Below are 23,440 nucleotides of genomic sequence, written 5' to 3' on the forward strand. Positions count from 1 at the left end.
TAAAATTAACAATATAAACCGAACTATTATTTTCAATTGCAAAACAAAATATTACGATCAAATGAAGCGGGAAAATATCAATACATGTAATTTAAAAGAGAAAAAGTAATAAAAGCATATCAAGAAACATGATTGGAAGTGTTGCTGGACGACATGTTTCAACCCGTAGACGGGGTAGTGTTATTTTGTCTGTTGAAGCTTTGGATGGCATAAATTCTCGTAGATCTACTACACGACGCAAAGCAGTAACAACAAGTGACCATAAAAGCTGTGCTTTAATACAAACTAGATTAAAAATAGGTGATATCATGTGAGTTAATTAAATTAATCTATTTTTTTTTAATTTATAGGTACAAATACAGGTTGAGTGGACATTTTTTCTCAAACTAAATCAAGTTTTTTTTTGATAATTATTTTTATTCCATCAGTAGTTTTTATGGGTTTGCATACTTACATTCAAATTAAAAAAAACTTACATTTTACATCCACAACATCGCGAAATTCACCGGAAGGAACAAATTAAAAAAAACCTCTTTGCTTTTGCACAAATGTTTTACATTTTTGTGTCTTTTAAACTGTTTCACATTCAGCAGAAATTCAAAATTTAGTCTTCATTTATATACATATATCAAATATGTGTATAGTTACATTTAGTATAAACATAATAAATGTTATGGCATATATTAGAATAAATGGTGTTGGGAGAAATTTTCTTATCCTTCTTTTCGATCCTGCGCACTTGCAGTCCTCTAATAAAATCATGCCATCTTTATTATTTAAGAAGCTTTTTAAAATTTCTTAAATGTTTTCATAACAGTGAGTTGTTGGAATGTATCAAACACAGTCAAAATAATTAAGTTTATAATGTTTTGTTAAGAATATTTTGGTAATTTTTCTAATAAAAAATTGTTAAATTTAAGTAATAAATGAACGCATTCTAAGTATTGCTAATCAAGTGTAAAAATAGATAAATTATGTTATTAAATATAGACCATTGTTAAGCTTCTTACAATGTATATATATATATTGATTTTTCTTCTACGATAAACAGATACATATATAACTTAATATTTTTTGTAATTTGTACGGATAGCGAGTTTTGAATATAATCATTAAGAATCCTTATAACAGAACTTTGTTTAAAAAAATCAGTAACAGAACTTCACGATATTTATCACAGTTGGCTGTTTGTCGTGTCTAAGCTTTTCTAGGTACTTTATTTTGCAGGATAAATAGCAAGTAGCGCTTGTAGTGGAAAACAGTTGAAGCTCGCGTGAAAATCTTTTACTTGAGTAAAATTCTTATTAGTTTAATAAATTAAAATATTCAAAAACCATATAAAAAGAATATTCAAAAGTATAACAAAATTGAACGATAAGTCCCGTTATTCACTTTATGCTATAAATTTGTTGAGTTACCTGCAAAGAAAAGTTTAATTTGGACAAATGAAAACGGATTCCTTGGAGTAACCAATATGGCCGAGTGGTCTTCATACAGAATAAATTATCAATTACTATCGGTGGGTTCACATTTTCAAACAACTAATACTTTTTTATAAACGTGCAGTTACGAGCTCGTCTTCTTCTTCGATAAATAATTAACAGATCTGATTGATTAAAAATATTAAGTCAATGAAATAAAATCAATGAATGATATTCAATATATGCTTCATAGTGTTGTGTTATAAATTGTGCAACCTATTTATTTGTTATAAGTGCAGAATAACTAGGTACCAATAATAAGTCATAAGAGGCATATTCTTTGTCTAAAAACAAATTAAAACACTTGATTAGCTTGCATTATTGCAACTTTTGTGTATTGTGATAAAAAAAAAACAAAAAAAAAATCAGTGAACAAATATGTTTTTATAATTAATGAATGAATTAGAGTAATTTTGGTACTAATATTCTAAATGAAGTAACTCAATGTTTGTTTTATTCAAAAAAAAAAAAAAAAAAAAACACAAATTTATCAATTTTATATGTAAAATATTTTTAGTGAATTCAAAAAAGGGAACATTATTGTATCCAAGAATATTTGGGTCATTCTGAAAGAAAACGTATACTAAAAATGTATATAAAAGAAATATACACATTAATGGGTCAAATTAAGATCATTCAATGTGGATTTTGAGAAAATATATTTAAAATAATAATGCAAATGCATACAATTATAAAATATTTGTTATATGACTAATACAATTTTCTCAACAGGCTAGCAGCGGCGCAAGAGGCAGCGCTTTCGGGTCAAACTTCCCGAGGGTATTTGGATCGCAAAGTTCCATATCTAACAGCTGATAAAATGGGTGGCCCAAGTAGTCAAGTGGGCGCACCCCCTGGGAGTGGGCCCTCTTCATTGTTTATTCTTTCCGATGATAATATTATTAGGAGGTTGTTTAACCGTCTTAATTATAAAATATTTAAAAAAAAAATAACAAACTATTTGTTTTAGATACACAAAATTTATAATAGAATGGCCACCTTTCGAGTATGCCGTATTATTGACAATCATCGCAAATTGTGTAGTATTGGCTTTAGAAGAACATTTACCTGAGGGGGATAAGACAGTATTAGCCTTAAAACTTGTACGTTAGCTTTATGTGCATCCGCCTAGTACTTTACAAACTTTTCTTTTTGGATTGCAGGAAAAGACGGAAGCTTACTTTTTAGGTATATTCTGTGTAGAGGCGTCATTAAAAATCCTTGCGTTAGGATTTGTACTTCACAAACACTCCTACCTCAGGAACATTTGGAATATGATGGACTTTTTCGTCGTAGTTACTGGGTTTGTGACAATAGTTTAACATACACTGCTTAATTTCCATTCATGTTTCATATTTCTTTCACTTGCCTTTCACCTCTTGCCTTATTCAAATATTTGTCGCTCGTGAATCAAATTTATTTTATAACAATTCAGATCAATGACAATATTCGCTGAAGCAAATGTCGATGTCGATTTACGTATGCTGAGGTCATTTAGGGTTTTGAGGCCTTTAAAATTAGTTTCTAGGATTCCAAGTAAGATATATGACCGTGTGAATTTTCAAAAGCGTTTGCTAGCTACTTTTACCAGTTGACAAAAAACTAGAATAGAAACTTTCGTTTCAGAGTGCTATTTTTCAAAAAACAAATATCATAATAGTTTGGCTAGAAAAAAATATAGTCTTATACAAAGTTCAACAATAATAATTAAAATAAAAATGTTCTTAGTCGTGGACAACAAGGCAAAGAAAGATAGTGTTTTGCTGTATACTCATTATTCACCATTATATGTCATAAATCATCTTAGATTGTAGATTGAATCTAAATTTCGTTTATTTTTTTAATATTATTTAGTTGTCATTATTTCTACTAATAATATTATTATGTTTATTAGATGTAGTATTAAAAAAATACAAGAATAATTAAAATTACAATTATCGCTATTTCTCCATGTACTAAAAATTCTCTAACAGGTTCATCACTCTAGCCCCCATTGAAGCAGGTCAAGGTGTAGATCTCAGAACTTTAAGGGCCATACGTGTTTTAAGGCCCTTAAAATTAGTCTCCGGAATTCCTAGTGAGTAGTTTATAGACATGTTTAGAATCTTTAGATCATCATATTATGATGTACATATTAGTTTGTAGAAAATATTTTTCTTTGGTTTCTCTTAGATTAAATTATTATTTTATTCAAAAGTTTAGTAGATTTCTTTTTATAAATAAAATATTTAGTACCTATAGCATAAAGTATAATTAGGTACATATATAAATTAATAAATAAATCCACGAAAAATGTTCAAAATAATAATTAGGTATACAATATAAATTTTAATTTATAATTTTAAAAAAAGATAAAATTAGTAACATCCAGTATTTCAATGAAAAATCGTTCGAAATTATATCTTAAATATTTATAGTTTCTTAACTATGAGAATATAATTATATTTTGGTGAAATTTAGTGGTACATAATATCAGGCGTTTTTTTATTGATTAGTTATGCCGAGTTGTTTAGTTATTAGATAAAACACGTAATAAGTTTTATAAAGAACTGTTATTTACAAATTTAATCAATTTTTAGGTTTACAAGTAGTTTTAAAATCAATCATAAAAGCCATGGCACCATTACTACAAATTGGACTGTTGGTCTTATTTGCCATTGTTATATTTGCAATCATTGGATTGGAATTTTATTCTGGAGCACTGCACAAAACGTGTTACCTATTAGATGATATATGTAAGTAAAGCTCAAATTACAAATGCATACAAAAGAAGAATGTTCAATGTTATTTTCTTACAGCACAAATTGCGAAAGAAGGTGAATGGCCTACGCCTTGTAATGAAGGGAATAGATCTAGTGGGCCCTCCGGAGCTTATTATTGCGATCGAAACACAAGCGTTTGTTTGGAAGAATGGGAAGGCCCCAATGCGGGAATTACAAGCTTCGATAATATAGGGTTTGCAATGTTAACAGTATTTCAGTGTATAACAATGGAAGGGTGGACTGCAATATTATACTGGGTATAACATCATCTACATGTTATATCGAGTGTAACATTCAAAACCACTTTCTTTTTGTATATTATTAATAGACCAATGATGCACTAGGATCTCAATTTAATTGGATATATTTTGTACCCTTAATCGTATTGGGTTCATTTTTCATGCTCAACTTAGTTCTTGGTGTTCTTAGCGGGTAAGATTTTACTCTCTTTTTTATTACAAAACAAACATACACACACACATTTTATAAATGCGTTTTAAACACACATTAATACGACACAATTACTCAAATTTCTTTCTCTTCTCTATTAGAAGTTGATTTTTTTTAAAACTAATATTTATTTTTTGAAGTGAATTTTCTAATGAAAGAAATCGTGTTGAAAGACGAACCCAATTTCAAAAATTAAGAACCAGACAATTATTTACTGAAGCAATGACTTCTTACTTGGACTGGATAACTCAAGCAGGTTAACATTCAAAAATTATAACGAATCAATAAAGCATTGATGCTAAAAGTATATATATAAATTTATGTCCAAACTTGATTTCAGTAGTGTAAATTTGAATTGAGAAGTATGAGTTGACATCCTGTAAATTTAAATGAAAGAAAAACATACAGTTGAATCCTGAATTTAATTCTAATTAAAGTAAAAATCCTTAAACATATAGTGTAATGTAAATACAAAATTAAATCCTTAGATATGCTAACCTAATGTGCAATCGAACATACAACAATGTAAAAAGATTGTGTCGAGCCAACTTGTTACAAGTTATAGCAAGGAAAATAAGTATAAATCACTTTTTGACAGTGAACGGTTTCGATGATTCGTTAAATAAATCCATTTTAAATTCACATATAGCGAGATAATATATTTTATTAGACTACCTTTATCCAAAGTAGTTATTTTATAATGAATTACTTAATTGTCATAAAAATAAAGGCACATACATTGGGCATTGAACATCATTATTTTACATTAATTAGAAAAGGTTAATTTTCTGTTTATATTTTTGTATACAGAAAACTGTTTCCTATTTTTTTTTTCATATTCTTAACACACACTTCATTTACATAAATAAATACTAGCATTCAAAGTTATAGATAATCCCATTCTAACCTGAGACCCTCTATTTATGCGCTTTTAGTGAGTTTGCTAAAGAAAGAGAAAAAGTAGAAAATAGACAAGAGTTTCTTAAACTTAGAAGACAGCAACAATTAGAGAAAGAGTTAAATGGCTATGTTGAATGGATATGTAAAGCTGGTAGCGTATTACTCCATTATAAATATATGATAAAACTATTTTTATTATTTTTTTTTTTGTAAATATTTGTTTTATTATTTTTTTTTTAAATCATTGCACAATGTTAATTCATTTGTTTTTTTTTTTTTTTGCAAAAATGCAGAGGAAGTTATATTGGCTGAAGAGCGTACTACTGAAGAAGAACGATTACATATAATGGAGGGTAATTTTCGAAAATGAGGTAAAATATTAGAGTACAATCATTTTTTTTATCTAATTTTAGCGAGAAGACGAGCAGCAGCAAAGAAAAAGAAATTAAAAAACCTGGGAAAGTCCAAGTCAACTGATACAGAGGAAGATGAAGGCGACGATGATATAGGAGACGATGGTATGTAAAAAATATTGAAATTTCATTTATCATTTTTTTTCTCAGTTTATAATGAATCAAAATCTTTTTATAAATTTGGATTACATTTAACAAAGTTAATAAATGACCAATTCCAATAGAACATTATAATATTTTCAAAATAAGAAAATTAGAAATATAGGATTTATATTAGGAAAATATTTTCCAAATATTTGTTTTTTTTTTATCTTTTTATGAAAAATTGTTTGTTTTTTGATTAAATTAAATGTTTTTGTTTCTTTTTTTGGGTTAACATGTTTTTCCAGTCATTAAACGAAAAAAAGGTAAACGACACTATGTCAGGTGAAAATTTAAATAGCAGTTTCTTTAAATATTATTCGTAGACTATTGCGATTATATTAGAAAAAGAATTAACTTACAATAGTGTAAAATAAAATCCCTGTAAAATCAACGTAATGTCGATTCTTGTTGATTGAATATTTAAACACATTTGAAATAACATTAAAACAAAAATAAACACGGTTGATGAAAGAAAAACTTTTGAATAAAATGATATGTTCTCAATATTTTTAACATTAGAGAACGAAACTTAAAAAAAAATACTAAAGGAATGTCGCTTTCAAAAACATTTTCGTAGATTTTAAATTTATCATAAAATAAAATATTGAGTTATAAGTTGGTTTTAAGAGGATCACGAAGAGTTCGGATCACAAGTATACTTACACATTTATTTTTCTAAGACTTAACGATGTAGCTGCTCATGTAATTTTTTCATTAATTAGTTTACGCATCTTTTGAGTAGATTGCTTCTCTTTTTTTTTTATTGAATACTCATTGAAATAACTAGCTCCTTCATGATAATCCAGATTATTTTAATTCTGTTAAATACTTTTCTAGGATATCTTAAATCAAAAGTAAAAAATCAAGGAAAATGTAAGGGATTTTGGAGAGCAGAAAAGCGACTGCGATTTTGGATTCGACATACTGTAAAACAACAGTGGTTTTACTGGTTTGTTATCGTTTTGGTTTTCTTTAATACCGTTTGTGTTGCTGTAGAGCATTATGGACAACCAAGTTGGCTCTCAGACTTTTTATGTAAGTAGTTCTAGCAATTTAATTGGTACTAGGTACTTGGTAATATAGGTACTTCTACTCTAACCTAATCTCTTTCAAAGATATTGCTGAATACGCATTTCTTGGATTATTCATGATGGAAATGTGGATAAAAATGTACGCGTTAGGACCTAGAATTTACTTTGAATCTTCATTCAATCGGTTTGACTGTGTGGTTATTAGCGGATCTATATTCGAAGTAATATGGTCGGAAGTGAAAGGTGGTTCTTTTGGTTTGTCAGTTTTACGTGCACTTAGACTTTTAAGAATATTTAAAGTAAGGCCGCTTAAATTAATATATTTGACAATTATTTTACTGAAATGTTTAATTCATAGGTAACAAAATATTGGTCATCATTGAGAAATCTAGTTATCTCATTGTTGAATTCAATGAGATCCATCATATCTCTTCTCTTCTTGCTCTTCTTGTTCATTCTAATATTTGCTCTCCTTGGAATGCAATTGTTCGGTGGACAGTTCAACTTTCCCGAGGGAACACCTCCAACTAATTTTAATACTTTCCCGATTGCACTTTTGACCGTATTTCAAATTCTCACTGGCGAAGATTGGAATGAAGTGATGTATCAGGGAATAGTGTCGCAAGGTGGACACAAAAAAGGAATGATTTATTCTTTGTATTTCATTATATTGACCCTGTTTGGTAATTACACGTTGCTGAATGTGTTCTTGGCTATCGCTGTCGATAACTTGGCGAATGCTCAGGAACTTACTGCAGCTGAAGAGGAACAAGCAGAAGAAAATAAAGAAAAACAACAAATGGAGTTAGACAAAGAAATGGAAGCTCTTCAATGTCAGGCAGATGGAGGCGATATGGAGCAAAGTAACGATGGAAAGGCAAAAGGGAAGAAAAAAGAGACAAAGAAAGATGACGATGAAGATGATGTACCGGAAGGCCCAAAACCAATGTTGCCATATTCATCAATGTTTGTGTTGTCACCAACGAACCCGTAAGTATAATTTACCGTATTTATTTAATTTTATTGTCTGATAAAATTTTTGTTTTTATTTTTAGAATACGACGAGGCGCTCATTGGGTTGTCAACTTACGTTACTTTGATTTTTTCATCATGGTTGTTATATCGTTATCATCAATTGCCTTAGCAGCAGAAGATCCAGTTGAAGAAGAGTCTACTCGAAATGAAATATTAAATTACTTCGATTATGCCTTTACAGGAGTATTTACCATAGAAATGTTATTGAAAATTGTAGATTTGGGTATAATACTGCATCCTGGTAGTTACTTAAGAGAATTTTGGAATATAATGGACGCAGTCGTTGTAATATGTGCAGCCGTGAGTTTTGGTTTCGATATGAGGTATTACTCTTTTGATTTTCTTTTTTATTTTCTGTGTTAACATATCAATTTTATTACAGTGGAAGCTCAGCTGGACAAAATTTGTCAACCATCAAATCATTACGAGTACTTCGGGTACTTCGACCGTTAAAAACAATTAAACGGGTACCTAAACTAAAAGCAGTATTTGATTGTGTTGTCAATTCATTGAAGAATGTGATCAACATTTTAATAGTATATATACTATTTCAATTTATATTTGCTGTAATCGGTGTCCAGTTATTTAACGGAAAATTTTTTTACTGTACTGACGATAGTAAACATACAAAAGAAGACTGCCAGTAAGATTTACTAAGAATATGTATTCCAATTATTACAACTCATATCCAATATTGTTTTTTAGGGGTTCATATTTTGCCTTTGATAGTGAAAGCATTCTTCCTAGACAAGAACCTAGAGAGTGGAAGACTCAAACATTCCATTACGATAATGTTGCCACTGCAATGTTAACATTATTTGCCGTTCAAACAGGCGAAGGATGGCCTCAGTAAGACATTTAGCTTAATTAACAAATAAAACTAAATAGTTTTGTCCGCTGCCCCATTCTAAAATCCAAAAAGTAAGTGGGGCACAAAAAAAAAATAAAAAAGTTAAAAATTTCATCAAAATAGACCCTTTTTTAGTCTAATTTCATATAATTTTATAAGATTTTTAAATTTTTTTTCAATTTTTAGGTATTTCGAATTGTATTTTATCTGGAGTTTTTAAAAAAATATTTACAGCTATTTTTTGATATTATTTTTTTTTTCAATTCAACTGTAAATTAATTTCAAATTAAATAACAAATATCAATGCAAAAAACCTTGAAATAACAAAAATATTAATTAACGGTTAAAAATTGTTTGAAATTTGGCATTTTATGTAAAAAAAAGGAAAAAACTTTGGACAAAACTATTAAGTTTCATTTGGAGCGGCCTTAGTATGAAAAAAATAGTATATTGTTTTATTTTTTAGAGTGTTACAAAACTCAATGGCGGCTACCTACGAAGATAAGGGTCCAATTCAAAATTTTCGAATAGAAATGTCCATATTTTACATAGTATATTTTGTGGTGTTTCCGTTCTTCTTTGTAAACATATTCGTGGCCTTGATTATTATAACTTTTCAAGAACAAGGTGAAGCAGAATTGCAAGATGGAGAAATCGACAAAAACCAGGTATAGTTCAAATTTAATTAAAATTAAAAGAGTTGTTTTTGTATAATTCTTCCAAATTTACAGAAATCTTGTATTGACTTCACTATTGGAGCTCGACCCCTGGAGCGATATATGCCAAAAGATCGAAACAGTTTCAAATATAAAGTATGGAGAATAGTGGTTTCCACTCCCTTTGAATACTTTATTATGATGCTTATTGTATTTAATACTCTTTTATTGATGATGAAGGTATGTTTCTGTAGATTTTTTTCAAAAATATTATTTTAAAATACTACTGTATCCCATTTTCTCGCGTTTTTTAAAAGTTTAAAAGTTACTACTGATACTACAAGGTTTAAAAAAACGGATTCAATTCAAAATAAATTCAAGACAATATTTAGAATATTTATACAGACTGAGCATGGTGTGTGTTGTACCCAAGTTTATTTTTTATTTCTATTTTATTTTATGTGTATCATAATAAGCGAGATATGCAAACATGGGATGAATGAATATTATTTTACTTTTGTTTTCACATAATTTATTATATGTTTTTTTTTCAAAAAAAATTAAAAAATAATAATAAAAAGGAACAATTTTGAAAATGATTAAATTAAGACTTCCAAATCCAACTTTGCTAAATTAGTGTTATATGAATAACAGGAAGTTTAATGCATTAAAATGTATATTTTTTAATTTCAACAATAATAAATTCACGGTGATTAGGTTAGTTGAAAAATAAGAAAAAAAAAATGTTTTGTTTTTGTAAATATAGTTGATCATGATGGCTTATTTGGATTTGAAAGTATTATAAATGTACATTCATATAGCTATGAGTAACTTTTACAAACAGTATTTTATTCTCATAACTATGTGTCATGTACGCAAAATTATTAAATTCAATGAAAACATATATTGTGCAAAACATATACTGTAACATTTTTATTATCTTTTCGACATAAATTTTGTGATGGTCAATATGAATTTTTGCACATATTTGTTGTTGCACAGTATATGATATTTCATTAATTCAAAGAGCACAGTTGAGTTATTTGATTTAGAATTTATTGACTGTTGTACGCATCTTTGATTTGTGTGTTTGTCAGGTTGTTTCAGCTGGGTACTAAAAGAGAAAAATATGTATTATTGCCTCTAAAGTGCTATATTCTCTTTTAAAAAACCAAATGCTTTTTATTTTCTTATCTTATCATGTACTTATAACTGTTGAATCAAGTACACTCTACAGTGCAAGAATAAACCTTTATAATTATTTACATATATAGAGATAGTAACAAACCATTTTTCTCTATGTGGATATGCTGCAATCTTTCTTTTACTCCTGTTGGATGAAACTGGACTACATTTACATTAAAAATTTACACTTTGGTTGATTATATTAATTCAGTATCATAATCAAAGTAAAACTTATGAAAAGTATCTAAAAAACCTCAACATGGTGTTTACGGGAATGTTTAGCGTTGAAACAGTGCTAAAGATAATTGGATTTGGTGTCAAGGTGGGTAATAGATTTTTAACTTTTTACCAATAGAAAATAGTCAAAAATGTCGTTTTAACGGTTTCAATATATATTTAAAACAAAAAAAGAAAGGGAACACATCAAAAATAACTGATTTAAGAGAAACCTTGTTCTAACACAAGATACTGTCATACATGTACGTGTTCTTGTATTTCATAATTGAAACAATATCAAATGTATAGTTTTTTTCTAACTTAAGGTCCTTTATGTTGTTTGTAGTTTTGTTTGTACATTTAATTAGCATGCTTGCACGTCTAATATTTTATTATATTATTTGTTAGATATATTATTTGAGCATAGTATCGTTGATTTGATATATGGCATGTGCTTTGTTGGAATATGCATAACACATATAACATAATTGTAAATATAAAAGATTCTTAATATTGTCAAATAACGATGAAAATAGTGATACTTGAATATTTTTGCGAGCGGACACGCGAATCTCATCATTACGCTGATTCTCTTTCTATATTACTTAAATTTAAACATAATCAATATTCATTTTCGGGGGATTTTAGTTTCATGATGCACCGCCATTATTGATTGATATTCTCAGCTTCATGAATTTGGTATTTACCTTATTCTTTTTATTGGAAACAACACTGAAGTTGATCGCATTTGGATGTAAGGTTGGTAATTTATAATAATAACCATAAAGAAATTAAAATAAGTTAATCAGGGTGAATATTGAACCAACTAAAAAGATTAGGTAGAACATACAAGCATTTCCAACATTCCGTACATTTATATTTATTAACACTTTCATTACCTAATATAAATTTTTAATAGTAGAATATTCCAGAGCCTTTGTAGTAAGTTATCTTTTATTAAGTTGATTTATACTCATCAGTCATAAAATCACAATTCACATACATACCAATCGTCATTATTATTTGTATAAATAATTTGAAAGGCAGTAAGAAACTCTTGATTTTTCATTTAATTCTAACATATAATTAGGTATATGTTGCAAACGCAATTAAGCTTGAATCATCAAGTAGTGAAAGTATAAGTTTGTCCAACAAATTTTATCATATTAATACAGAAAGTTAGATTTTAAATTGAATAGATCGTTAGTAATTTTTTTCACAATTTGATCGAAAATCTACGATAAATATTTAAGATAAGATTTAACTATAGAAAATTTCTAACGATCAAAGTTGCAAATATTTAATATGAGTAAGTACGTGTCTCTGTAGTTGTACTAGTGTATTTTTTATTTTCATTTATAGGTAATTCTCTTCAACAGAGAAACTATACTTTTATTTTAAAATTTCATTTCTAGCTTTCTAGTTAACTTAATTGTGTATTGTAGATTAGATAAAATTTAAAGTCCATTGCTTTATTTTTGCAAAAACACAGTTCTACATATTACTTCCATTGAATTGCGTTATTCCGAAATTTGTTTTTGAATTTTTCAAAATAACATTTTATTTAGAAAATATGAGACGAGTGTTTTTGCTACTACACAAATCAAATAAAAACAGCCTAACTTCATTTTTGATACGTTATTTAGTTTAAAATGTTGTTCTTTAGAAGCATTTCTTTTTTTTTTAGGAAAAGTATTAATAATAAAAAAAAAAGAATAATACCTAATGAAATACAAAAAAAGTAAAAAAAAAATACAAGATAAATAAAAAATAGAAAAATAAATTTAATAAATCTGTGAAATTAATTTATTTGACGTTTAGTGTAAATTCGAAGAAAAATTGGTTCTTCCATTAATTGTATCAAATCAGTTTCTTTGTATGTATATGACTACAATAACTAAAGTATATACATTTTCAGAATTTTTTCAAAGATGCGTGGAATGTCTTTGATTTTATTACCGTCATTGGAAGTATTATAGATGCACTTGTTTTGGAACTGGGAGTAAGTATTTTTTTTTAAATATCTTTTTTTATTAATTTGATTTTTTATTCTTCAGGAAAACTCATTTAATGTTGGATTTCTAAGACTCTTTCGCGCAGCTCGTTTAATAAAATTGCTCCGTCAAGGCTACACCATTCGAATTCTCTTATGGACCTTTGTGCAGTCATTTAAAGCTCTTCCATATGTTTGTTTATTAATTGCTATGTTGTTTTTCATATATGCCATTATTGGAATGCAGGTAAATTACTTAATGTTTTTAAATCAATAAATTATATATGATCTTTGTGAGGAGTGTGAAAATAAAACAAAGTTTTAAAGTTATATATACAAAAGCAGATTTGAAATGTTGCTTGAGAAATTATTGAAGAACAATTGATAAATGAAAAGTTGACGAGAAAAAATTAATCACTTTTAAATAGATAGAAAGATATAGTGCAATTCACATATTTTATTCTTTATTTATGAAAATCACATTCAATTATTATTAGGATAGTGCTCATTGAGTATTCCGCAATATAGTAATAGAAAATAGTGGTTGCATTCTTGTATTTAACACTTTATACTAATATAAAGGTTTGCACATAAATTTATTACTTGATATCTTAAATACTAATTACACTTCATATTCGCGAATAAAAACAAATTAAGTTCAAAATGATTAAATTGACGAATTTGGTAAAATGAGTTAAAACTTTCCTGTCTTGTGGCTGAATATTTTTATATAGTATAGTATATTTTAACTGTTAAGGTGTTTGGAAATATGAAACTCGATCCTGATTCATCTTTAAATCGGCATAATAATTTTCAAACGTTTTTTGGAGGCCTTCTGCTACTCTTTCGGTAATCTATTGTTTTTACTATCTAAGTTGTTTGTTTAATCTTTACATTTAGATATACATATTATAATTATATAAACCAGCTGTTTGTTTGTTATTAAAATTAGATAAAATATTTGTATATAAACGTAATCAAAAAGAAAACTCCAAAAGGATGAATATACAATAAGAAGAAATGACAAAATTTTTTAAAGGGTTTGTTTGGTATATTCATGTTTAGTTACATAACTTATTGTTTTATATTGATAACTTTTGAATACGGATGCATGTATTAATAGCAGTATAGATTAGTTATGTAGAGTTAAAGAACCGTAAATAAGGTTTAATATTTGAAAACATCATCGGTGTTATAGGTTTAGGCCAGTTATATATAATATAATAAGATATAAACACACCAAAGAAATAATTCAAATGTATATTTTGTATAAAAATGAACAATAGTATCTGATAATTTGTAATAAGTTAAAAACTTTATTAAAAGAATCATATCAATAGATAATTAGTTTCTATAATCACATCCTTCACATTATAGATTACTTATTCAAATTCCCTAGTATTTTTTTTAGTTTAGCACTACACAAAATTTTAATAAATAAGAAATATAAAAAAATCTCAAGTACATATGACGGTTGAATGTATAGTGAATAATGAGTTTGAGTACTAAAACGTATGTAAACAACAATAATAATAATATTGATTATGTAAAAAAGTGCGAAAAGTATCATATTAAACCCATTCCATGCTTGGTATTTAATGCTTGCATTATAATTCTTTGTATGAAATATGATAGGTGTTTGGAAATATTTCGTTAGACCCTTCCTCTTCAATTACAAGGCATAACAACTTTCGTTCGTTTGTTGATGGACTTATGCTACTATTCAGGTAAGTTTAAATATTATGTAATTATAGAATGAATCATAATTTGCTTTAGTATACTGATAAATTAAATATTAAAAAATAAAGTATTTTAAGCAAATAGGTATCAAATATTATTTTTGATTTTAGAAAAATGTATAGGAGGAGTTATTTTTCATAGAGTTATTATTTTATTTTTATTATTATTATTATTAGGTTTATCTCGGTTATATCACAGAGATTTTTTTTAAATATAAATTCTTGTTTATTTGGTGACGAATGGATATAAATTCGTTCAGGTCTTTTTGTGAAAAAATGATTTAAAAACTCATAATTTATTGTAGACAAAGCCTTTCAGTTTGGAAACTGATGAAAAGTTACACATTATTATTAATAGTTTTTAAAATAGTTAAACAATAGAAATTATTTTTTTTATATTCACATATGGATTTAAGAAATAATAAGATATATTTAATGTAGTACCCAAAATAGATATTTTAGTTCCGTTAGTTCAAAAATTTCAAATTAGTCATCTTTCTTTATTTTGATTAAGTTCGTTGATTTTACAGTTAATTTTCATCAATTCTAGGTTTACATAGCATTAAATAAATATCTTTCGGTTAGAGTAAAGGAAATTAATAATTTTTATATAACTTGTTTGTTGTCATTTTATTTACACATATTTAAAAACATAAAAAAAAGTCAAACATTTTTTAAATTGTATAAAGTTTATTAATGTTTGAATGTTTTAAACATGATAAAGACTCAATAGATGAATGTATTATCATTGAAATTCAATGTAGTTCACTATATTTAAAGAATAGTCAAGTCGAAAGCCCAGCACTTTATAGTTAAGTTAGTGTAAATGTATTATACTAGAAAAAAATATTTTTGTTTTTCAACTATTAACACTCTCTAATTAACAGGTGTGCAACAGGTGAATCGTGGCCAAGTATTATGCTTGATTGCTTAAAAACCAGACCATGTGACCCTAAAGCAAATAAACCAAACGAATTATGTGGATCCACGTTAGCGTATGGATATTTTGTTTCATTTATATTTTTTTGTTCATTCTTGGTAAGATTTATGATAAGAAGATTTGCATCGAGTATTTGATAATTTGTTTTTATTTTTTATAGATGCTTAACTTGTTCGTTGCTGTTATTATGGACAATTTCGATTATTTAACGAGAGACTCTAGTATTTTAGGAGCGCATCATTTGGACGAATTCGTGCGAATTTGGGCAGAATATGATCCTAATGCAACGTTAGTTATCTCACATCGAATTTTATGCATTCACAATTTTTTATATATTTAATAAAAATGCATTTTTTTAGAGGAAAAATTCATTACACAGAAATGTATGACATGTTGAAAAATATGGATCCTCCATTGGGTTTCGGTCAAAAATGCCCTAATCGGTTAGCATATAAAAAACTGATTCGGATGAATATGCCTTTGGATGTAGATGGGAAAGTGAACTTTACTACAACATTATTTGCGCTAATTAGAGAAAATTTAAATATCAAAATGAGATCAGGTACAAAATGCAAAAACTTAGTTTAATATTTGAAAAATAATTTTGCAATTAAATTTTATTAGCGGAGGAAATGGATCAAGCTGATTCGGAGCTTAGAGAAACAATAAAACACATTTGGCCTCTGCAAGCAAAGAAAATGATAGACTTACTGGTCCCAAGAAATGATGAGTTGAATGCGGGAAAACTAACAGTCGGCAAAATATACGGGGGGTTACTTATACTGGAATCATGGAAAAATACAAGATTTGGTCAGCTAGAATCTGAAATGCCGGTAAGATTAATTTTCATATCCAGTGATTTTTATTGTACTAAAAATAAATCGAAGATTGTCTTTTGATATTCAGAACCACAAATTCAAAAACAAAATGAATCAAATGTAAAAAAACATGTTATTATTAAAAATACATATGTACCTTTTTATGATTTTTATTTTTATATTATGTTTATTTTTGTTTTTATTTATTTTTATATTTGAGTTAATAAAAAGCTACTGAGTCATATGTATGATTATCATGATTGGTTATTGAAAATCAAAAGACTTTTATTTGATATTGATATTTGTACCTGCAATATTTGTAATATAATTTTACACTTAATGTATATTAATAAGAGACCATTAAGAATATAGAAAAGCGTATAACTTCACAATAAATTTGTGTTAATCTGACCCAATTTTTTCTTCAATCAAGAGTATTTAGCTCTTTAGAACATATTATTTTTTTAATCCTTATATAAGTTATCTCATAGCTATATATGTTTAAAAAACGATATTATTTTATAAATTGTAAAGTTTTGTTGTTATATTATTTGTAGAATAATTTTTACTGTTTCATGTAGTACTTTTTGTGATAACTAACTAATAAATACATTTATATATATTACTTCATGATTTAAATTTCAGATAAAAAATGACATTTTTAGTTATTTTTAAATTATAAGATGATTATTTTATTTATATACGAAACTTTCCGAGAGTAATTGCAAAATTATGTTATCAAATGTTTAGACAAATAAAAAAACTAACGATTTATATAACTTCCTTAAAATACTTTTTAAGAATTGGCCGTTGTTTTTCAGGCAAAAGATGCAATCAAAAATAGTTCAACGGCCAGACAGCCGGTATTATTCAATTTCATTTTCTTTGCTAATGTTTTTGGAATTATACCGTTCTTTGTTTATATTGGTTCGATAAAAATTTGAATCTAGATTTGTTACCTGTGCACTCTTTTCAAGTTTCATATAGAATAGCATATTAATATAGAATAGCTAAATAAAAAATAAAAAAAAATTAGCTGAAAAAAACAACAACAATGCAAAGAAGTCAGTTCTGTAAAAATGGCTTATATTGAACGCAAATTCAATGAAATTTTCTAAAAATGTTTTTAAAAAATATATAAACACATAGGTGTTTCAGTTTAATAATATAATTAATATAATTTTATCGTAGAAAATTTTTATTAAAATTTCGTACAAGTACAAAGTAGTTTTGGAGAAATAGGTATAAACATTAAAGTTAGTATTGTCCTATATTTAACTTTCATTTACTTCATATATAATATTAGAAAATAATATTTCTTGTAGATTTAAAATCGTCACATGTCAATTATCATTATTTATACATATACACGATTTAGTCATAGTTATTTTTCTATTTCCATAAATTTTTACTACTCTTTTTACTGTAGGCGATATAGATTAGTAATATATTTCAGAATAGCATTTTACAGTTTTTTCTCTTTTTATACTCCTAATATAAAATTCCTGTATTGAAAACTATGTTTGCATGAGCTAGGGGTATACTTTACTGTTTTAAATCAACAAATAATTTTTTAGGTCAGAGATTTTGTTTATTCGACAAGAATTGCATGAAGATAACTAGAATGAAATCAAATAATTTCTTATCTTATATCAATGTTGTATAATCTAGATCAACGTTAAAAAAAACAATTTTATTTTATTGATTTTGAACTAGCCAGTCTAGATTATACAATCCTGAAACTTCTTGATTTTGTTTTTGCTTTCAATGTAACCTTTAAACTAGTTTTATCTTTCTAATAACAATGTTCTTAGTTTTAGAATCGTTACTATTATAATCAAATTATCTATTATATAAAATTTCTGAATATTTGGCTTCAATTAATTTTTTATACTTCCTGCTATACTTCTAACACAAAACACGAAAACTTATTTGTGGATTCAAAACACGTGTGTAAAATTCTTCATCACTCTATCACAGAAGCCGTCAATTTTTAACACCATACTAGATATAGCAGTGTTAGAAAAAAACACTGGATCTCGCACCGGATCACTTAGTTTGGACACGTCAAATGACATACTTAATTCGCAAATGCACTTATTACACGGTCATCACAATGGAGAGGCTGAACATGCACCAATGATTGCGGATTTGGCGCGTCGCACCACTCTAAGGAAAAGGTCACTCAGGTAAGAATCAAAGTTTTTTTCAGTATTTTTTTTTTTTAGTTCATATATTCAACAAATAAATCAAATTTCATTAAATATTCATACAAACATTTTTATGATTTTTTTATTAATTTTCATTAGTATTTATATTTTACTGCTCTTGAAAGTCTATTGTTTTTTTATTTCCAGGAACAAAAAGGTGAAAAATCGCTTGGTAATTATAGGTGTAATTTTTGTATTGTTCCTTACAACAAAACAATCTATTTCCTTAAAATGTAATATAACATTGATTTTAACAATGAAGCTTTACATTTTCACTTTGATGTTTTGTTTTAAGGGATAAGTTTATAATTGAATTTATTTAAATTGAGAATTTCCTCGTGAAATTTTATTTAAGTATCTTCAATTATTAAAAATGTATAAAGTAAGTATTCTGCATTATAGACACTTTTACACAAATGCAACATGCATGATTGCTTTGAAAGCACGTTTGAATGTCTACTAAGTTACTTTATTTTAACTTTTTATCATTAAAAATTTATGAAAAAGCACAAAATAACAACACAAATATGAAATTGAATATAGGACAATAAAATAATATGTTATAACGGAAAACTACAATGTGCGATACCATTTCTCACATGCAATAACTTAAAAGTTAAACGATGCATCTATAAAAGTTGTACCTAATATTTTTATTTATATGATATTCTGGAATGTTTGATTTATACTTTATTGTGTAATATAAATTTAGGATATTCGAGATTCATCAAGGCATCCATCAATGGAATCAATTCCCGATGATGGCCATTTACATCCTGGTCATGCACTGAATGGTCATCGACGTTCGCCAAGCCTTAGGTAACAAAATACATTTCGGTGTCAGTGTGTTGATAGCAATATTTATTTAATTATGTTTAATTGCTCTAGAAGATCTCCATTAGTAAGAACACCTAGTCCACGGAGAAGACATATGCATCACGATATAGGATTCTCGGATACTGTTTCAAATGTTGTAGAGATTGTGAAAGGGGAACACAGAAGAGGTAGATACTTTGGACTGCCAAACGCTCGCTTTTCTAGAGGTACTTTAGATTCGATTTTATGCTCAATGTGTATTGTGTTGTGATTTAACGATTTAATGTAAAAAAGCTAAACACTTACGATCTATCCGTATATTAATTTACTTTAAATGTTACTGTTCAATCAAAATAGTTTTGGGAGGATTATTTAATTTTGGACTTCTACAGTTTTTGGCACAAACCAAAGACAGCCGATTATTTTCGTAAAAAAAATAACAAGTGTTATAAATTATTTTTTGTCTATCACTAAATATGTATTATATAGTTAAATTGTATATACTAACAAACATGTAGAAATTTCTAGTATAAAATGTTAATTAATGTACTATCAGTGCACATTTAAAGTTTTTGCACTTAAAAGTTTTTGCTTTATACAGTTGAAAGGATAAGAATGTTTTCAGTTGATTAACTAAATTGCCCGTGCCCATTTCATTATCAGATCCTTCAATTAGCGTTAAAACTAAATTAGATTAGGAAAAATGATGATCTAAAAAAAGAAAATATGCCAGAATTGCATGCATTCAAAGAATTTTCAAGGCGCAATGTGCGCATACATTGATCTCGATTAGTTCGTAGTACGTTCAAAGTTATACATGTAGACTATTCTACTCAAAATCATATGAGCGGGTCTTGATACTAAATTTCTCAATAGGTTCGTGGTCCGCATCAACAAGTCCAGCACGGTCTCCTTCACCTGCTCATTATCGCATTCATGGAGGGCAACACGGTAGACCTAGTCGAAAATATCAACTGCAACATCCATCGTTTGGAACAACCAGTTTAGAACAGAGATCACGATCGCCCAGCCCAGCTAGATTACAGGAGATGCATGACAGAGATATGTACAGAAATGAAATGGGTACAATATTTTGTAAAATTTATATGATTTGTGTTATTTGAGCTGCTTTATTTTATACTGTTTTAATTTATATATTTTGAAACAGAAATTTAAAATTTGTATAATTTTCAAAAGATTTGACAAATGTTTGTTCTAATTCTCTTTTTAAAGTTTTGCACTGCATGTCATTTTAATACATATAACTATTTCAATGTTTTTCTCTGGTTCATTATTTTTCCCATACATTTAATTTCAGGTGGAGGTGGATCTAGCTACCCAGTTTTAGTTGGAAGAAGAGGCCGACGACTGCCACCTACTCCCTCAAAACCATCATCTTTACAAATAAAACCAACAAATATAAATTTCCCTAAGTTAGCTGCAAGTCCTACACACGTAAGTACCTGATATTATCAATTATATTGTGTAAAATAAATTATTTGAAAATTATTGTATTTAGGCTGTTCATACCACACCACACAGTGTGCATTCATTGCCACATTATCGTGATTCTTATCGTGATCATAGAGATAGAGACTTTTTGTATCGTACCAGGGATTGGGATAGAGATCAATTGATGAGGTACGAGTATAGAGACAGAGAACGTGAGCTTTTTGAGCGGGAAAGAGCTAGACATCGTGAATACGAAAGAGATTATGAAAGGGAATACGAAAGGTAGGAGAATTAGTTTGTTTTAACCATATATAAATTCTTTACTATAATAATATTATTATAAAAAAATAATACAATTTGTAGAATGGAGAACCAATTACCACTTTCATACGAGCAAGCACTAGCAATGGGTAGAAGCGGTCGTCTTTTAACTTCTCCAATTTTGAATGGTTATAAACCGAAATCCACTATACATCAAAGACATTCGGATTCTGATGAAGAAGATTGGTGCTAACACACATTGATGCCATACAATTCATACAAAAACCAATTTTGGGTTTAAAACGCATATATTGAAATACATTTGTGAAGTAGAGTAAGTTCGATTGTTAAACATATCTTAGAAAGAAAAGATAGATGAATGAGTAATAGTAAAAAAAGTATTTATCGTAGATAACAATTAAAACAATGTCCATATTTTTCACTTTTTATTGCTATATTTTCTATTAATGTATACAAAATATGAGCTAGTTAAGTTTAATTTTAAAATTTAATTTACCGTAAGGATTGATAATAAAATTAGTGGAAACTTTCATTTTCACAAGAGGCAGACACCCTTGAAATGAGTTCTTAAACTTTTCATTTGATAAATAAAAAAAATGATTAAATTATCAGACACACGACAAAATTTAATATAAGTTTTATATCTGCTCACTGTGACATTATGTAATATTTTGGACCTTTTCGGAAATCAAATTGATTTTTAAATTTAAAAATATATGTTGTCATTTTTGTAATGAATACTTGTAATATCATTAAAAATTTTTATTTCGAAAAGTATTGAGAACTTGAAAAAGTATATTAAATTTCGCAGCACACTAAGACCATAAAGAATATTTTGTCTCTAAACAACTTCTTTAACTAAATGAACCAAATTAATATTACTTTTTTCCAAAATAACGTTTGCTAAAATTTACAGTGAGTTTTATATATTTAAATAAAAACATCTATTTCGTATTAAGAAACTGCCATAACCAATCAAATATACAGATAATATAAAATAATCTTTGTAATATTTCAATTTGTAAACGCTTGCACATAAATATAAACTTATAAAATGATGTATACATCAATTTTGTTATTAGGTTCAAAAGTAAGATAATTAAATCAAGTAAGCCAGTTAAAAAAATATATTTATTGGAAGATGGTTGCCATAAGGATCATTCATAAAATAACATAAAACAGTATGGTTTTTATTTTTCATGATTATATTTGGTTGTACATACATATATTATAAATGGCTTCTAAAAATAGATACAGGACTTCCAATAAAACTAAAATTCTTAATATAGTTTTATTAATTTCATCATTGACGAAATATTGTTTTTGGTTGTTTCGAGTTTTAATAATTGAAGAAGCCTTTAAAATAAAATGTGAATGGCACGTTTAGTTTAATTTTTGTTCTTTATCATTCGGAATTTTTAAGATTTGTACAATAAATATGCCGAATATTATAATAAACATACATCCTAAATAAATAAAGAGAATCACATATGTATAAATAAGTAAAGTAAATATATACATATATATTTTTCCTGTGATACTATAAAATAAAAGAACAAAAATAATGAAGTAAAGTACTTAATAATAACTGCGTAACTTAACTAGGAGCTCATCATCGAGGCACGTAGCAAGATTCATTAAGAATAATTACAATTCAGTCCGATTTAACTTAAAATTTCCGCCAAAGTGTAAATTATAGAACATGATCGTTAATATAATAGAGTAATTAATATATTATCAAATATTGAAACAATGTTGGTTAAACATTTTTTAAACTGCGCAAAAACCGCTTATAACTTTTTGAAGTTAAAGGTAATATTAAAAAATGTGTAAAAATTAACTTTACTATTAATAATATCTTGTAAATATCTTATTTCCAAATATTCATTAAGGAAGAAAAAGTAGTTCATGTTATCCATCGGTAGAATAAAAAGTCAAACAAAAATAAAAAAAAAAATAAAGTTGATCAGGGGCTACATTGTTAATAAAACTGGAAAATTACTTAACATTAACTCAATTCAACTACTATTGGGATTTTGCAATTTAAAAGATAGAAATTCAAAATTT

At 27.2% G+C, this 23,440-nt stretch overlaps 1 protein-coding gene across 9 annotated transcripts; it reads left to right on the plus strand.

Moving 5' to 3' along the window:
* Window positions 1-128: 128 nt before the first annotated feature.
* Window positions 129-22,025, plus strand: LOC134827154 (voltage-dependent calcium channel type A subunit alpha-1). Of its 9 annotated transcripts, XM_063839711.1 has the most exons (37): window positions 129-310; window positions 2,214-2,390; window positions 2,452-2,584; window positions 2,645-2,784; window positions 3,455-3,558; window positions 4,061-4,216; window positions 4,280-4,500; window positions 4,572-4,675; window positions 5,629-5,744; window positions 5,887-5,946; window positions 6,007-6,111; window positions 6,988-7,185; window positions 7,266-7,480; window positions 7,540-8,171; window positions 8,237-8,539; window positions 8,599-8,859; window positions 8,922-9,065; window positions 9,533-9,734; window positions 9,798-9,962; window positions 11,119-11,229; window positions 11,772-11,882; window positions 13,042-13,125; window positions 13,181-13,363; window positions 14,752-14,843; window positions 15,743-15,893; window positions 15,956-16,083; window positions 16,155-16,357; window positions 16,420-16,628; window positions 17,435-17,476; window positions 18,594-18,802; window positions 18,971-18,995; window positions 19,536-19,642; window positions 19,712-19,866; window positions 20,516-20,722; window positions 20,958-21,094; window positions 21,159-21,373; window positions 21,455-22,025. In XM_063839711.1, exons 1-37 carry the CDS (start codon window positions 129-131, stop codon window positions 21,603-21,605), a joined length of 6,138 nt encoding a protein of 2,045 aa, XP_063695781.1. In that variant the 3' UTR covers window positions 21,606-22,025. The 9 variants fall into 9 exon arrangements, with proteins under 9 accessions (XP_063695781.1, XP_063695785.1, XP_063695784.1 ...); XM_063839715.1 differs by lacking the exons at window positions 3,455-3,558; window positions 11,772-11,882 and adding an exon at window positions 2,917-3,017; XM_063839714.1 differs by lacking the exons at window positions 11,772-11,882; window positions 14,752-14,843 and adding an exon at window positions 13,874-13,965.
* Window positions 22,026-23,440: the final 1,415 nt, after the last annotated feature.

This window comes from Culicoides brevitarsis, chromosome 1 (assembly GCF_036172545.1).
Source record: "Culicoides brevitarsis isolate CSIRO-B50_1 chromosome 1, AGI_CSIRO_Cbre_v1, whole genome shotgun sequence".
NCBI classification, from domain to species: Eukaryota; Metazoa; Arthropoda; class Insecta; order Diptera; family Ceratopogonidae; genus Culicoides; species Culicoides brevitarsis.